General features: G+C 40.7%; 1 protein-coding gene across 1 annotated transcript in view; it reads right to left on the bottom strand.

Annotated features, from left to right (window-relative positions):
• Positions 1–18,000, bottom strand: part of ANO2 (anoctamin 2) — a 184,287-nt gene that overhangs the window by 16,652 nt on the left and 149,635 nt on the right. The window contains exons 19-20 of the mRNA XM_074572779.1: positions 17,331–17,431; positions 8,658–8,806 (exon numbers count right to left, since the gene is read on the bottom strand). Of these exons, the coding sequence (XP_074428880.1) occupies positions 8,658–8,806; positions 17,331–17,431 (250 nt within the window). The remainder of the gene's footprint in view (positions 1–8,657; positions 8,807–17,330; positions 17,432–18,000) is intronic.

Consider the following 18,000-nt stretch of genomic DNA (forward strand, 5'->3'; position numbering starts at 1 on the left):
CTGTTAACAATGGCAATTTATGCTTCAGAATTCCTTGAGCGAAACTTTCTGATCACTCAGGAACATTAAGAGTGTCTCTGCTGAAGAGTGTCTGCTAAAAAATACAAATGTATATCAGTTAATAGTAGTAAAACAGTCATCGGAAATTTCACTGGTGCAAATCAAAACTAAGTGCAGACATGCTACTGACTGACAAGGCCTGTTCAAGAAAGAAGTTCAGGACAGTCTGATGACTGAAATCAGGTTCAGAGTTCAGCTCACTGAAGAAATGACCCACAAAAGCTCTCCCCAAAGGAAAATTTAGAGTTTATTTGCCATGACAAAGCGTTGGCCTCTTCCTCCCACACGATAGATATCTGTAAAATGCCACTGAAGTTAATGGAAGTCTGCATGACTTGTAGACTTTGGGGTTTACCCTCTTATGTTGTTTTCTTTTTTTTATGATTTATATAAGACTTTTACCTTAAAAATAAATGCCTTGGTCTTGATGCTTGCTCTATGTTACACCAAAGTCATGTACTTGATTTTGCTGGGCCTGCTCCTAGTTAGATGTTTCACTTTCATAACTAATAACTGTTGAAATACAACTATGCAAGAGTCAGAACCCATGAAACCATCACTGCCCTGAATTTTCTTGCAGTGCCCACACTGCAGCTGCTGACTCTCTGTCAATCAGTTCAGAACTATTGTAGCACAATTCTTCAAGAAAACTTGCATTGCAGTTTAATAATAGTTTTTATCTAAGAAAAGCAAATACGTTTTTTGTCTCATATTTCACAGCTCCGTACTAGCTACCTGTTTCATTATTGTTGTGGTTTTGGCCGAATCAGCCAATGGCCAGCGACAGATGCTCCCTCCCAGCCTCTCACGCACGGAGAGGAGGAGGAGAGTTAAAGAGATTTATGAGCTTAGAAGAAACTAAACTACTTTAATGAAATATTAATAATAAAATAAAAAGGAAAATAATGAAATAGATACAGTATCTACAAAACCATATTAAGCTCCCAGGGTGATGTCACCAGCAGGCACTAGGGAAGTCCCAGACTGGACTCAGTGACGGGTAGGAACCAGGTTCCAGAGTTGGAGTCAGGCACACACCGATCGGGATCAAAGGCAGATGAACAGGCAGGGTCCTCCTCGGACATCAGCCATTGAAGGAAGAGAGTTGACCCTTTGATCCCTCAGCTTTTATACTGAGCGGGGTGCAGATGGGATGGAATACCCTGTTGGTCAGTTTTGGGTCACCTGTCCTGTCCGCTCCTCCCTGCAGGTGGGACCCCTCTGTGCTTTTCCGCTTCCGACCCTCTAACTGGGCAAATAAAGAAATTAGCTGACCTTGGTTGTTATAGCGATAAGTATAATCAAGAGCCTCTCTGCGTACCATTCCTTGGCACAAACTGTCTTATCACTCTGAACGAACCGTTTCAGACACAACATGCTGTTAATCTCAGAGAGTTAGAAGAGGCCTAACTAAGATGTAAAATTACTGAACAGAAAGTTGGTTCTGTTTTACCTCAAACCAGCACAATTATCTTTTTAAAGCCTTGATTTGAGAAAATCCTAAGTCCGTATTTAGGGCCAGGAAACATCCTACTGTCACAAGTTTTTAGCCCAAAGCCTCAATATGTCACCCTTCCTGTCTAAAAAAGGCAAAATTATAAGTAGCCGTTCTTCTCTGGGTATGTCTTCCTGGGCCAGAAAGAGCTCTCAGCAAATTTATGGGTTTGTGAATGGGGAGGGAGAAGTCAACAGGCCCAGTGTTGTATCATTTCCCCTTCCATGACATCTAGCGGAAATGATGAGAAAACTTCCTACATACAGACACATTTGCATTGGGTTGTAGATCACTCCTGAGGTGATGGGGAAGGCATGGTGGTATAGGTGCTGGCTCAGGAACAGCTGGAAGTTGGAATCCTGAGGAATAGGATCACCAAGCAACTGATTCAACTTGGGGTGACGTTAAACATCCTAGTCTGATAGAACATATATTTGCATTTAAAGAGATGAAAAACTCCAGGTGGCCTCGTAAAACACATAAACTGAAAGGTTACACTCCTGGGGCACTTAAGCACAGGCTAGCTCTGAGACACAGATCGCTGTAGCCTGAGTGAGTGAGAGAAACTTGAATTGTTTTTCTCTTGCCAACTTTTCCCTCTTTCACGTTTGCGGTTCTTTGTGCTCACTGTTAATTGATCAATCATGACCAGAGGCACCAGCTCAGTGTTCCCATCAGCCATCACACTGACTCTTGTTTTAATGGTTGTCCTGGTTTCAGCTGGGATAGTTGATTTTCTTCCTAGTGGTTGCCGTGTTTCAGATTTGATATGAAAGGAATGTCGATAATGCATATTGTTTTAGTTTTTGCCAGGTGTTGTTTATATTTTTCAAGGAGTCTTTTCAGCTTCCCATAGAAGCTGAGAAGAAGCCTAGACAGAATGATGGGCCGGCCAATGGAATATTCTGTACCATAGCTGTCATGCTCAATATATAAATGAGGTTAGCTGCAGGGGCCATAATCTGCAATCATTGCTCAGGAAGGTACAATGCACCGTGTGGTGAGAGTGATTTGTGTCATTATTATTATTATTGTTGTTGTTATTTTCCTTTTATGTCATTGTTCTATTAAACTGTCTTTATCTCAACCCATGAGTTTTTTGGTTTTGTTTTACTTTCCCTTTCCACTTCTTTCCTCCCTCTTCTCCCTGCCCTTCTGGGGGAAGGGGGAGAACTGCACGAGTGTCTGCATGGTCCTTACTGCTGGCTGGGGTTAAACCATGGCAATGGTGCTAGTGGCTTTGCTGACATGGACTAGAGTGACTGCCATTTTGCAGAATCAAACTCCAGTGAACAAAGGTAGAACCACATTTCCCAACATGAAAATACAGGAGATTTAAAAAACACAGTAAATCTCACTATTTCCACTAATTTACCTAGACTTAAACAAGGGGAGGGTGCGGCTAGCAGGGGGTGAAGCCTCCACAAGGCTTCAGGCTTCCTAGTATAAGAAATCAGAACAAAAGGAAGTCCCAGCAGCTTTGACATAGCCATTCCAAAATTGAAGTGGGCTAGTTATCATCTAAAACTCCTTTACCTGTGGCATATTGTACAGCAAAACACATCCTGAGATCACTCCAAACTCTATCCCTCAGACAGGTGGTGCCTCACCAGGGCTAATCTGCTTGATAGGGAAGCGCAAAAAGAGTACATGATTTGCTGTGTGGGGAGTGGGCCAGACTCCAGGTTTCCTTCAGAAAGGGTGCATGTCAACCCATTTGACAGAAATTAGTAGAAAAAAACTCTCTATGGATACAAAATGCAAGGACAGCCTGTGATTACGGTACAGTCTAGCGAATGGCAGACCTGGAGTCAAGGGTCTCTGCTTGGTCAGGTGCTTTCTGTGTAGTCTTAAAGATGTCACCCATCCTTAAAAGTAGGAGCACCCTGGGCAGGATAAACCTGAATGTAGTGAATACTCACACATGGATACATAATCTGTCCATGCCCGTTTCTGCATAAAACCCCATCATCATCTGGATGGGGGAACCCAAAGGCTACAGTAAACTCAGTCTACAGTTTCTTATTCAGCTGCCTGATTCCTGCTTGGGCAGATAGCCACTGATACCAGTGGGAGCTTGCCTGAGTAAATCAGTGTGAAAATTAAGAACTAAGTTCTGAAACAGCAGTCAGATTTCTCTCTTTTAAATATCATACCTCTTCTTACATCCCAGTCATTCTGCAATTCAGGGGGAAAAAAAAGCTTCCTCTGCACTTGCGGCGTTGTTTCCCTGCCCTCCCCCTCTCAAAGCAAATTTAGAAAAACAGGTAAATAAGCTGTGCAACTGCCTCTTGCCTCCCCACTTCAGCTTGATGCCCTTCACAACAATCCCAGCTGACAGGTTCAGCGCTGAGCTGCACAAAGTGCTTCCTGTCGGCGTGGGTGGTCCGAGTCTCTCCGCAGTGAATCTGACAGCTGAGTGCAGCGATACGGACCCGGGGCAACACGCGGCCTGGGGAGGTGCAGCTTGGGTTTCATCTGCTGCACATTTGTCTTGAATCCCACGGGCAGGGCATAGCTCGCTGTGGCACACTACAAGGCTCAGCAAACTATTCTCTTCACTTGAGAAGCTAATTCTCCTGTTGTAAACAAATGTTTACATTAGTAATTCATCCATTCATTTGCAGGGCATCTATCTAATTATCCCTGAATGACTGCAGAATGAGGCACTAAACATTGTTTATGATCTAGGCTCACGGGACTAATCTAAAATACAGGCTTAGTGCCCAGTGATTTATAACAACCGTAGCTTCGATCTTGATACTACCAGTTATTCCAACAAGTCTGACCTTTGCATCTTAGTGTCCTTATCAATGAATCAAGTGTGATGTCCTACACAGACATCTCGAATCAGGGTGATGGCATCATCTCAGATGCAATCAGAGTTGGCCACAGATAACAGAGAGTGGAAAGAGTTTCCTCCCACACCTGGATGCTTTTGCATTAGGAGAAAGCACCAGTATATAATGCTTGGAAAGTGGGATATTCTAGTTCATAACACACTGAAGGCTCCATCCTGCTTCCTTATCAGTCAGCCATACTTCTTGGTTACCACAGAGCATACTCAGCAGTCACCGGCCCATTATATCTGGGAAGAAGTCTGGCTCCTCCTTACCCTGACAGTGGCTTTCACTGTAATTAGTCATTCATGCTGCAACCAATCGCATGCTCTGGCTCCCAGAATGAGTAAGATCAACTACCACAGATGTGCAAGGACAAGAAATTAAATATTTATAAACCGTTGTATTTATTCTGTTTGTTTATTACAAATAACTAAAGGTCCTTGTCCTTAGAGAGAACTAACCAGGAAATTTTGGATGTTAAAGTGAGGACATTTCTGAGTTATGCCTGAGAATAAAAACATACGAAAATGTTTACAAGAGGAAACGTCTATATTTTCTCACCATTGTTTAACTCAAAAATTGCAAAGAAGTTTGCTTAGAGTTTCCAGGAGGAAAAATCATCTTGGGGTGAAGTAATGTGTGGAAAAAAGCAATCCTAAAGGAGAATTTTGCATCAAAGTATCATGATGTGCAGAAGGGGATAAGTTAGCAGAGGCTGTAACACAGTCAGGTCCTATGGTGAGTTGAAACAATGGAGGGGGAGATGATGGCGGGTGAGGGCGTCTTTATGGCACAACAGTGGGCAAGGTTCAGATCCATAAACATATCTATATGAGACACCCAAATCTGCCATTATATAAAATACCTCATATACACATACATATTTATATATTTACATAAATCCATCATTATATAAAATCCCCTATACACCTTCATAAATATATTATAAATTATACCTATAAATCTATATAGCTATTTCCATATAGAGAGATAAACCATACAGGGCATTCACCTTTTTTTTTTTGTCATAAAATGCATTCTCTTTCAGATGTTTTGAGAACAGTGGCTTGTTAAAACAGGACTTGTCACATGCAATATTTAACAGATGTCTGGTTTTAGATAACATGCCCATTGACAAGCTCTGGTTCTCTCCTGAATACTTTCATGCCCTAAAGCTTGGGTTTGCCTAGATTATTTCTCTCCTTCCTCCTCCCCCACCCATGCCATTCCCCCTTTCTCCTTCCTTGCCTCTCCAGGGTCTACTCGTGAGGCAGCCACAGGGCTGAGGGGTACAGTGCAATTTTGATTTGCATCTGGTGTGAAAATCCTGGTCTCTTATTTACTCCTTAACATCCCTGTGTGCTGCTTCCTCTCAGGTTTGTTTCCCTGAGGACAGCTGAAGTTGGATTGTGTCCCACGGCTGCAAGACTGAGTTATTTGGCAATTATTTGCACCTCTGTCCTCCTGGGTTCTGTTAAGTTATAGAGATACTCCTTGGAGTTTGTAAAAAACACAGTTTAGAATGAGAAAGAAGGCATGTGTATATTTCACTTTGGAATTCTCTATCAGATGCTTGATATTTGCCCTCAGCTAATTCATCTGTAGTGTACCTCTTTATCCCCTTTATTATTTGACCTGCTCCTGCTGGAGCAGTGGATGAGTGTAAGTCGACGCACGGAGATGAATGTGATAAAACGATCTCAGTGAAAGCTCAGAGGAGGCAACAGAGGATTCCTTACAAAGCAGAATTATACAAAAAATGCCTAGTTGTTGGGTTTGTTCTCCGTATCCATTTATACAGGCCAGATGCTGTAGTCAGAAGGTCAAACATCATTTCATAAGTATCAGCACTACTTTGGACAATGGAGTTGTATTTTCTCTTGAGCAAACTGCAATCAAGATGCCAAAGGAACAAGACTTCCAAATTGTAACTACTGAGGACAATGGCACAGTGCCAAACACGTTAAAGTGGAAATAAATTATTAATGATATTTTATTTTAACAAATTCTCATGCTGTGAATTTTCATTCTTCACTCTTGACTTCCAGATAGCAAAAAACTAATGTTATTTCTCAAATGACTTACAGTGGCCACACTGATCTTAGAACCTAAATCAGAGAGTCTTTTAATGATATGCAAATAATGGATGAAGTCACTAAGATGTCATCAATTCCCACCTGCAGATAATAAAGAGTGCATGCAGTTCCCGTCTGGTAGACATTGCATCTCGAGAGAGGCACTTCTGTGAAGCAGCAAATCCAGCTCCCGGATCACATCTAGTGCAAATCAGGAACTGCTGTCTCACTGACGTGATGGTGTGGTTACCAAATATATAACTGGTGGCATCTTTCCACTTCAAGAAAGAGTTCCTCCCAGTTCCACCTGGGTTTCCACCAACATACTTATTGCCTCTAATGTGGAAAAGCAAACTGTGGAACCACCTTGAAAAAGTACTGATCTCTGCCATAGATTAGCAGTAATTTGAGTAATCATGAAAACCCGCAAGCACATATGAACACATAGATGATATACACGTCAGGCACCAGCTTTACAAAATTAGAATACTGTTGACTTTAATAGAGTTGCTCCTACTTTACACAGGCTTGAAAGGTGACCAAAAGTCTGGCGCTGCACACCGCAAGTGACGTCAGTCACTCCAGCAGGGTGATGCATGCAGAGGAATTACAGACATGCTACGTAAAAAAATAGAGAATGTGCTGGCTAAAGAACTCATATGAAAGGTGTGAGACTGAGAAATCATTCCCAAGTATGCCCTAGATTTTCTTAGAAAGCGCGGCCAGCTCAATACCTGCATGCCGCAGCTCTACATGAGTAAAATGGTAATAACAATTCTCCATTCCACTGTCTCTTTCAGCTGACCAAGAAGATCTTACAGGCTGAAGATTCTCTCCTGTTGTATATGCGTGTGGATTTTAATTTAAGCATAGCTGGGAATGCTGTGTACATGATTCAACGTCATGTAACGTTCAGTCATGAGCTAAGTAATCTAAAAAGGTATTCCTACAGTTTTCTGTTGTAAAGGGTAATTTACTTCTACAGGAAAATACACATTTACATTTTGGAATCTACATATTTTTACTACATTTGAAACATTAATGAGCAATTTTAATTTTGGGAGGAGTTATACCAGATGGTTGTGCTGCCATTGAGAAGGTCCTCAACAGGCTGGATAAAATGGTCCAAAGGGAATATCACAAAGTTCAGCAAAGGGAAATGCAAAGTATTGCACCTGGGGAGGAATAACCCCAAGCACCAGTAGATGCTAGGAACTGACTAGCTGAGATGTAACTTTGCAAAAAAGCGCCTGGGCGCCCCTGTGGACAGCACGTTGAACATGAACGAGCAACGTGCCATAGCTACAAAGAAGGCCAATAGCCTTCTGGAGTGCGTTAGGAAGAGAAACGCCAACAGGTCAAGAGAGGAGATCCTTCCCCTCTACTCAGCACTACTGTGACCGCACCTGGAGTGCTCTTTCCAGTTCTATGCTCCCCAGTACAAAAAAGACACGGACATACTGCAGTGAACCCAGTGAAGAGCCACTAAAGTGATTAAGGGACTGGAGAACCTGACCTATAACGAGGTTTGTACCACAAAGATTATTGTACCACAAGAAGGGAAGGCTCAGGGGCATTTTACCAATGTGTTTAAATAATTCTTGGGTAGATTAAAGAAGATAGAGCTAGACTCTTCTCAAAGGTGCCCAGTGAAAGGACAAGAGGCAATGGGCACAAATTGAAATAACGAAAATGCAATTTAAACATGAGAAAAAAACTTCAAATCATCAGTATCAAATGTGGTCAAATACTGGAACAGGTTGCATAGAGAGGTTGTAGAATCTGCATCCCTGGAAATATTAAAAATCCAACTGGACAAGTCCCTGAGCAAGCTGCTGTAGATGACACTGCTTTGAGCAGGGGGTCGGACTAGACGATCTCCAGAGGTCCCTTCCAACTTTAGCTATTCTGTCCTTCTGTGTCACAACGACTTCTATGCACTTTTCTCACTGGACTCTCACAGTATAAATATTAAAAGATACCAGGAGTCATAATTTTTGCTATGCTGCTACTGTCTCATAGCCCTGCTGTCTTGCATGTAATTTCTGCAAACTACATGTGTTTTGGATTTTTTTCCCCTTTTATCATGCCAATTTATGACATACAGTCATATGATATACAGTGATTGGTCCTATGTAAAGCTATGGTTGCTGCAGAAAGGGAAAGGGAATTCAGAAAACTTACTCATTTCCATGTATTCTGGAGTCAGCCCAGTGAAAGGTTCCAAGGCGTAGTCAAGATCCCATTGCTGAGGATCCTTTGACTGATTGGTGTCCATTTCCTTGGGCTCAGTTCTTTCATCCTTCAGCTTCCTGAAGAGCTTCTTTAGCTTCCTGAGGAACAAAAGTTCAGATTGAACCAAGTCTTTTTTTTTTCCTACAAGATTTGGCCCAAGTCTTTGTGCAGCAACACAAAATGTATGTCATGTTACTTAGGTGCCCCATAGGCTTAGTTAACACCATCTTCTGTAGTTCTGATGCTGCTTATTGCCAGGTGACAGGCTGCTAGGGGCAGCAGTTCCTGTATTCCTGTGTCAAAACGAAAGTTACAACAGCCTAATGCTGTTAAAATGGAGTTGAACCCAATACTTTTTAGTAATTGATATCTCTCTTGATATGTGTTCAGTGGGCATGGTCCTGAAGTTCAAGCTGCTTGGACATAAATAATATTAGTAATAAGTAATACTCTCAAAAAAAACCCCCACACTGAGCGCCTCTCTCTTAAGAAAGAAAGAAAATACCAGAAGGCAGTATGATACCTTTATACCACATATCTAGCACCGGTGCACTTTTCTCTCACCATAAAACTTGGGAACTTCCAATATAGTATACTTTTAAGGTCAAAATGACCAGATATATTGCCAAACAAAGAGGACGCAAGAATGTACTAATTCCTAAACCTGGTCGACTTAAGAACATTTTAGCAGAAAAACTACCTGTTGTTTAAAGAAAAAGGGAATGAGCACCTCTGCTAATAAATCTGCAGCACCAAAAAAAAAAAAAAGAAGTGTCTCCAAGATACTAATAGGTCCAAAGCCATTTAGGACTCTAAAAATGAATATTATTGACTTAAAGGCAGCTCTGTGACCACCAGAAAACACCTGCAGCTCTTCAGGTTCCAGTGCTCTCTTGTCACAAGCACATATATCTGGGTTTATCTAAGTAGACAAAAAAAGATGCTCCTTGTGGAACCTTAAAGGGGGAGCACTCTTTTCTTCGACCAAAATGATGCTACAACTAATAAAAATAATGAAATATGTACCTATGAAATATTAAGTATAAGCAATGCTGTAATTTTACTAATGGCCTTTCATCCCAGAGAAATGCAATTCCCTTGCTTCTACCTAATGTGCAAACAGGGTTCAAACTAACAGAGAGAATAAGACTCATGAGAGAGTTTCAGCAAGTTCAATAGAATTTGTTTTCAGAGAGGTGTATTCCTGTCACACACAACCAGAAATCCTGCCTTAGTCACTTCATATTGAGTAACAAATTATTGTTAGAAAAGTGTCACTTGGGATCTATGCAGTAACAACTTCTTCAGTACTCCACAATGCAGTTCATACTGGAACTCACTGGGGAAAAACTGGAACTCACCGGAACTTCTCTGCAAGTTTATTCCTAAGCTACTGGAAACTACATAATTCTATAGCTACTAACATCAAAATTGAAAAATTTATCGAATGCTTATGTGACAAATGTATATTTCTGAAGTAATTTTTTTTTTCCTGAGAGTGTAACCTATCATGTATAATGCAAAGTATGCAGATCTACGTAGACCCTGAGAAACTTACTTCCCTGGGAGCTAGATGTTTTATGTGCTTGCACAACTGTATAATCTTCTTTCAGAGATTTCCCAGAAGAGTTTTAGAGGTTCTGAAATTGCCTTCAGATATGCCACGGTGTGTATAAAGGTGGAACACCGAGCTAGCACACAACCACTGTTATGGTGAGACTTGGAAATTCCCGATTTCAATCAGGAAGTATTTCTGCTACCTGAAAAGTATACATCTTGCAAGACCAACTATGCTGGTGAGTTTTCACTGCCTCTGAAGTGGCAAAGCAAAATGGTTTCCTACCATTTTCTAAGTAAACACAGGTCAGTTATTGCTCCCAGATCCTGTAGATCAGGAGAGGTTGTATCAGAAGTTCTCATTTTGACCACGTTTTGCAGTAACATCATCCAGTTTGGCCAGACTATAAATTACTCACATGGGTGAGCAATTATTTGTGCAAGTATTTCTTTGGACCTCAGTAGGGAAAGCAGTATCAATCACTGTCCCAGTCAGCTGGAGATCCAAATTTCACAACACTGACAAATACACGAATTTCACAACTGGTATAATCCCAGAGTAAAATGAATTCATCTCTAAAAGAAGAGTAAAGTATTCCCAGTGCCCCCGACAGATGACTTTTTAAATGCGTATGCATCAATAACTTCATACATTTTTACACATTGAAAACTTCCCATGGAAAAATGCAATAGAATGAGATACTTCTTCAAAATCAAGGAAGCAAAATGTAGTTAAACTAAGATAAAACATCAAGATTTATACTTATTGTATTTCTTCATTTCGCAGATGAAAATCATCTTTCACAAATATGCATGACATTATTTTATAGTTCTTCATATATGTGCCATATGAGTGAGAATCCAGACTAATTCCAGTGATGTTTTGCCAGTAGTGTAATCAGGGCTCTCCCACAAACTTTTCCCTCTCAGCTTGCAATAAATCCTTTGAACTAGAGGTGTGTGGCCTGGAGACACAAGTGTATGGGGAAACAGTAGGGGTTCTTATTTGTAACTCCAGTTAAGCAGAACAGCTTTCTCAGACGCTAACATAAATAGCAGGGCAAGGCTAGCTGGTAACCACACTAAAGGCTTTGCTGGGTAGGTTTATTTCTTTGTTCGTGAATATACACTGAGCCACACAGGCACACCGTATCACCACGTAGCACAAGGCTCTATAGCAAGCTGCAAATGACCGCAGTGGCTGCAGAATTTCACCGACTTGTGTTTACAGGACGCATTCAATTTCATCACCAGTGCGGAGGAAATGGGGATTGGCAGATGCTCTTAAAACAGATCTAGATTGCATCAGGCCTTGTCAGTCCCAGGAACACAAAGCTGCAAAAATCAACAGATCAATTCCAGCTTTTGTTCCAGGTGCAGCTAAGATGTAGCTCCTAAGTCTGATGGTAACATCCTCAGTACTTTGGGAATACCCAGCTATACTGAGGCTAACCAAATACTTTCAGTACCCAGAACATTCAGATTACACAGTTTTAATAGAAGTCTGAGAAGATTTAAAATACTTCACAAGAAAGAATTAAATGGATCCCTACAAAGACATTTACTTCCTACATGATGCAAACTCAGCCGTTTCATGACACTAAAATTTCCTTTAACCCCCTCTGCTTTTATGGCAGTCAAGGGAACTTGTCTGTGACAGAGGTGATGTAGTATTCAGAGGGTAGGAGACTTGGGGCAGGATTTAAAACAATCAAAGAATTCCCAGAATGCTCTTCCAGCATATCCCAATTAATTTCCTAATGTGAGGGACTCTCAGAGGACAGCAAACAATAAGTTCAAGACAGTGCTGATTTCTGTCCCAATAAAATGATATGAGCTATAAACGTCCCTCACATTTCCATGGGCAGATGAGATTGAAGAGCATCTCACTGTCACTGTGCAGCAGCTGAGATAAAATTTGGGTGTGTTTAGATGTGAAGTCTGTACATGTGTGATCTAATCCTCTGGTTATAGCACCACGGAGTCGAGTTATGAAGTTTAATGCATACACGTAACTCCCCTGAGAACCCAGTAACTAAAACAATAGTTGTTGTTTTCAATGTTTATTTGGGAATACACTAAATCCAGGGCTCAGTTACTCAGAATAATTTTTAATTTTTCATGTAGCCATCTATAAGCCAAGCATGAGGAGTGGCACCTTTAACCATTTTGAGTTAAGGTTTGAAGAATGTTCTTATTTTTATTTTTATGTAATTTTTTAAAGGATCAACTAACAGAAAGCAAGCCAAACTAGTTCTTTTAAATTTTTCACAAAAAAAAATGCACCTTTGTGTCATATCCAAGCATGTGAAGTCTCAGACCAAACAGAAATGCATCAGAAAGTTAAAGGAACAGAGAACAAGGATTTGCTCCGTGTTCTTCTCCAGCTATACAGCAGTAGGGCAATGAAAATGAGTTCTGCAGAACTCTACAGCTGCACACATGATTGTGTTGTTAAAACTGAATAAGCTTTTTAAATGCACTTGTGAGAAACCTGTTTTTTAATTACCCAGATCAACATTCTTAAACAAAATAGAGAGACAATGATAATCAAGAGCTATTTGAGCTTCTGATTTCTGCATGCCAGGCAGCCCCACCAGTGAGAAAGAGGAGGTTTGCCCATTCAGGATGAGTCTCTAAGAAGCTTCGTGCTAAAGAGGCGAACGCAGCAAAGTTTCATGACCCCCCCTCATAGCTATATTGCTCTGGACAAACAGAGAAAACAGTAGCACTGTAGAACAGCCATTATTTCTGGTCCTTTTGCCAGTAAATATCAAAAAGCAAAACACATTCTTGAGGAGACGGAATAGCATGAAAGAAGAATGAATTTAGGACGAGGGAGAAAGAAAATGAAGAACAGGTTTTTGTCAGAAGACTGCGTCTAGAGAAGTTAAAAATGCTGCTGCAGTTTCTCATGAGGGATTGGCACCAAACTGTTGTGTTAGGTAAGAGGTGGGAACGTGGTTTAATTATTCTGTTTGTAATTCTTAATATAAGCAATAAGCCCATTATGCAAGGTAATCAGCCTCTGAAGAGAGCATAAAATCACTACAGGAAAATGCCCCAACCCTGAAGAACCCACAAGATTTTGAGGAAAAAAAAGATGAGGAAAAGAAGAGAGAAATCAAAATCAAGAGATCCTGGCTGAGGTCAACCCATGGTAAACTTACACAAAGCCTCCTTTTTTAAAAAAAAACAGACAGATGATTCAACAGTTTCTCCATTTATACAGTATAAAGGAGTAGCAGGATTTGGGCATCAAGGTCAAGACATGAAGATGACTTGCGAAAAATGAGAATGAAAAATGAGAAAATGTGAGGCAGAGTGGAATGTGTAGAGACTGGAGAGGCAGGGCAGCTGGGAGGCAGGTTGAAATAGGACGGATGCAGGAAAATTATCTTGTTGGCACAAGTCTTGGTGTCTTCAGTGGCTGTGCAGTCCTCGTGATGTATTTCACCAGAGCTTGCCAGAAAGCGTGGAACTGAGGATCAGTTTACCAATTTCTCAAGACTCTCAGTTAACAAATGCCCTTGGGTACTGCAAAAGCAGATCACCTGTGACAGTCACCAAGAACTGGATTTGAAGTATTGCAAGGCAATACTTGCTAGAACAGAACTCTTAGTATTCTCATCCAGCATAGTTAAATACATTTTGAAGTAAGCGATGGAAACCGATGTTGAATAAAAAAACCAAAATCACAGCCCTGCTAAAGTCAATGGGAGCTTTGCCATTGACATTAATAGGGCCAGTATTTCACCCTAAGGGTTTATCACCAAGGTCAAAGACAGAGAGTAATAAAATAACCACGCCAATTTTTTCCAGGAAGTTCAGAAAAACAGAACTGAAGAAAAGGAGTCTCATAAGAACTCTAGGTCAGGGCTCTCAAGGCCTGCAGCCTTTCAGGGTCAATTCCTGTGGCAACAGTAAAAGAATTATTGTATGTGACACATCTGAGCGAACTGTGGCATATTTACATCTGTTAAACTTGTGAATTCCAGCCCCACAGAATACACATTTCAATTCAAGAAGGCTTAGTTTTCCGTAATTCAACTGTTGTTGCATTCACCTAGCTGTTTTGATATTCTTGGGTGCAGAAATTGAAAAAGAAATCACAGAAATGTTTAGAAGATCAGAAGTCACATCTGCCATAGCTGTGCAGCAGTTTCTCCAGAAATAGTGAAGGAAAAAGCAAGGATGTGTCCCAGTGACCCCAAACAATGATGCAGGGCTGCCATCTGAAGTTTAACTCCATAACTCTTTGGCCAGCACTGACTGCAGATAAGCCAGAATGAAGACATTGAATCATAGTTCCCAAATGCGGCAACATTTGGGGTGCTAGAGACGTAATGGATGGCTGCTGCTTATAAACTCAGTCTGTCATCTACTTAGCAGTGTTTTTTGAGGGAAAGAGACAGCAAATGGGAGTAAAGCTTTGTGATCTTCTGCAAAGCAATTAAAATGCCTGGGGTTTTATGATGAATGAAATCAAAAGGTTTTCTGAAAATAATCCTGAAATACCGAGATTTCAGTAAGGAAAACGCTTTTCATCTGGGTCATCACATAACTTAGCAGAGAGATACAGTTCTCTCTGAATGGGAGTTCCAGAGTTCCAGTTCCAGATTCTGAAGAACAAATCACCATTTATGATAGTCCCTTCTGCCTCTCCTTGTGGGTAAGGTTGACTGCAGCACTTGTAGTCTGCCCTCAGTGAAAATAAAGGGAGCCAGTGGAAGAATCTGTGTTATTCATCCTGACTCTCATTCCCTCCAAAGAGGCACAAGGCAAGAGGGAAAAAAATACGGCCGCTGAAATGGGAGATAGAAAAGATTGTTCTATCTTTCTACCACAGAAGGACTGTTCATCATAGTGCACAGCCTGTGCAAAAGTAGACACCAGAAAATAGAACAAGGGCCCAATGAAGACAGAGATATCCTGTGAAGGAAAATAAAAAAAATTTACTGGTAGAAAAAGGATGATCTAACAGAGGAGATGAGCTGACTGTAAGAGATTAGCAAGGAAAACAGGTAGCAGAACACAGAGGACAGGATACAGTAGGAAGCCAGACGAGAAGGCCGGAGGGCAGAGAACAAGGGCGTGTTTATCTATACATCTGTCACATCCCCTAACAACAGCGTGTATAGACGTAGTAGATTATATGTGAGACACGGACATCCCAGAACTACTACTTCTGCAACACATGCATGTTTGGAGTCCTTTTTGGTCTGAATTTATATGTGTGCATCAGAATTATGCACAGCCTTCTGAAAATCTGATTGATCAGTACTCAAAGTGAGTCTGTGTGCCTGTGTATGTGGAGCAGATGAGGTACGATAGAGTACCATTAAGGATCTATTCCAAACCAGTAGAGTAGTACATGCAGAAATAGAAAGCTAACTCTGATTTAATTTTCAGTAAAGCATTGTGATTTTCACGGTGCAAACAGGTCTGGTGAGAAGGGCCGAGCCCTACAGATACACACATTATTTTCTTGAGAGTCCAGACAAACAAAGGAAAACCCCATGTGCTCATTTCAGGATGACAAGATAGCATTGTGACTGAAATGAGGCATTTCTCAGGGAAGGAGAGAATGAAAACAGATATATTTTTGAACAGATATTCAGTTTTAAAAATTGAGGCCACCATAGGTTGTTGGCAGGAGGGTGGGGGAGCAGAAATGAGGGAGAAAAATGGGATGAAATGGTCATATTCTTGCACCAAGAGCTGTAGTTAGGGAATTGAGAAATAATTTGACAGGAATTTTCTGTTTGGACTGGATCAGTCTCTGCTTTCATGAGTCAAAAACAATAAATACAGTATTTCTAACATCATAAAATCCCCATTAAAAAAGTCCAGTAGCAGTAAGTTTTTGGAAGACAGGAAAAAAATCACACCAGGTTTACACTGAGAAAGCTTTAAGCCTTCAACATGTCAGACATTCTGGGAATGATTTACCACCTTTTTCTCAAAATAAACTGTAAACTCAATGAGATGTAGACAGAAAACAGGCCTCCCTATTGAACTTTGACATAAGAATAATGAAACCTTCCATAACCCGCATTTGATTTGTTTGGGAAATTTTTTTTTCCCTCTATTTAAATTACTTCCAAAATAAAAGAGCTTGCTAGGAAAAGGGAGGAAAAGGGCTCATTTTAAAAATATTTCATAATCTTTTAAGCATCACTCATCTTGTTTTCTAGTTAACATTGTCAAGGCCTTCCTTAGAGATGTCATCCAAAAGCTACTGAGACCAGAGATGAAAGATTCTGATTAACTTCAGCAGAGTTGAGGCTTGTGTCTAAGCCAGACTCTTCATCTAATACAACATTTCACAGATCACTGCCACCAACAAGGGTGATTCAGTTAACAGAAACAAAAGCAAACCTCCCCAGAGGCAGGAGCAGGACGCTCTCAGTGCGTTCTCAGTGCCTGAAGATCCCTTTGACACTGGACACAGACCAAGACAGCTTTCTTGCTATATACTTGGAGCAGAGGACACTGTGTGTGCACTAAGCATCCTGGAGCTGACAACCACTGAGCAGCCTGTCAGCATCTCTCCCAGACTCTAGCCCCTGCATCACATAGTGACATACTGACATACAGGCGCCTTAGAAAAGTGTGGACTTCATCTGCAAACCCGTAAAATAGTCATAGATCAAGTAATACATTTTAACATCTTTTATGAGCTATCGCTTTTCTTCACGCCATCTCTCCTCTACCTTATACTAATTTGTATTCAATACTGCTACCCTGAAAGCTTCTCTAAAACTTCCCAAGAGATCTATCATACCTTGCCTGTTTTCCCAGGTTTCTAAAATTAATTTAGATCAATTATTTAATATATTCAATCACTTTCTTTAAGCCATTTACTGCAGATATAGCCAATTATTCAACATAAAATACAGCCAGATCATTTCATCACAACCAAAAGCGTGATTTATCATCACATTCAATTAGAACCCACTGAAGGCGGTGGCAAAAGTTCCATTCAGTTGAATAAGGATCAAGCCTTTAATTTACTGTGTCATAGGAATAACGCATGGTAATGGAGAAGGCTGGGATACATACGGGATTCCAATTTCAAATAGATTGTTTTGAATCAGTTGTTTTCCAAGCATAATGATGCTCAGCTGAATACAGAGTTCCATCAAACAGCCTCCTGGAGCACACTGTAATTAAACAAAACCATAGAGTGTGAAGAGAGCAAGAGAATTAATTTAAAAGTACCCACTTGGGAGAGCTACCGATGTCTGTATGTGCCCTTCGCCCCGTCACCAATTTGCGCAGGAGCACGGAACCCGTCGATCATTGCAGTTCTGTGCTTAACAAGGTATTTCATCTCCACTCATAAAACTGCATTACGGAAAATATGCAGAGCTCTGAAATAACTTACTGTGCCCTGGGGCTACTATATTTCCTTTTAAAATATTTACTACATAATCAATGTAATAAACATAATGCAGTATCACCAATACTCTTCCAATCTGATGTCTCCCAAGGGAGAAGAAAGTCTTCAATCTTGCAAAGACTTATACGTAAGCTTTATTGTAAAACCTTGAGTACGTATATTGATTTTCAAGGGAACACCCACAGCAGTTAAAAGGAATTATGAAAAAGAAAAATGTTTACAGGTTTAGCACAAAATGGCTTTGGCTTTTTAGGCTATTAAAATTGCTAAGCTTCTAGTGATCTACAGAATGAGACGCCAGCTTTGTCATAGGTTTCACAAGGGCCTCAG

The sequence above is a fragment of the Larus michahellis genome, chromosome 1, assembly GCF_964199755.1.
Source record: "Larus michahellis chromosome 1, bLarMic1.1, whole genome shotgun sequence".
Classification (NCBI taxonomy): domain Eukaryota; kingdom Metazoa; phylum Chordata; class Aves; order Charadriiformes; family Laridae; genus Larus; species Larus michahellis.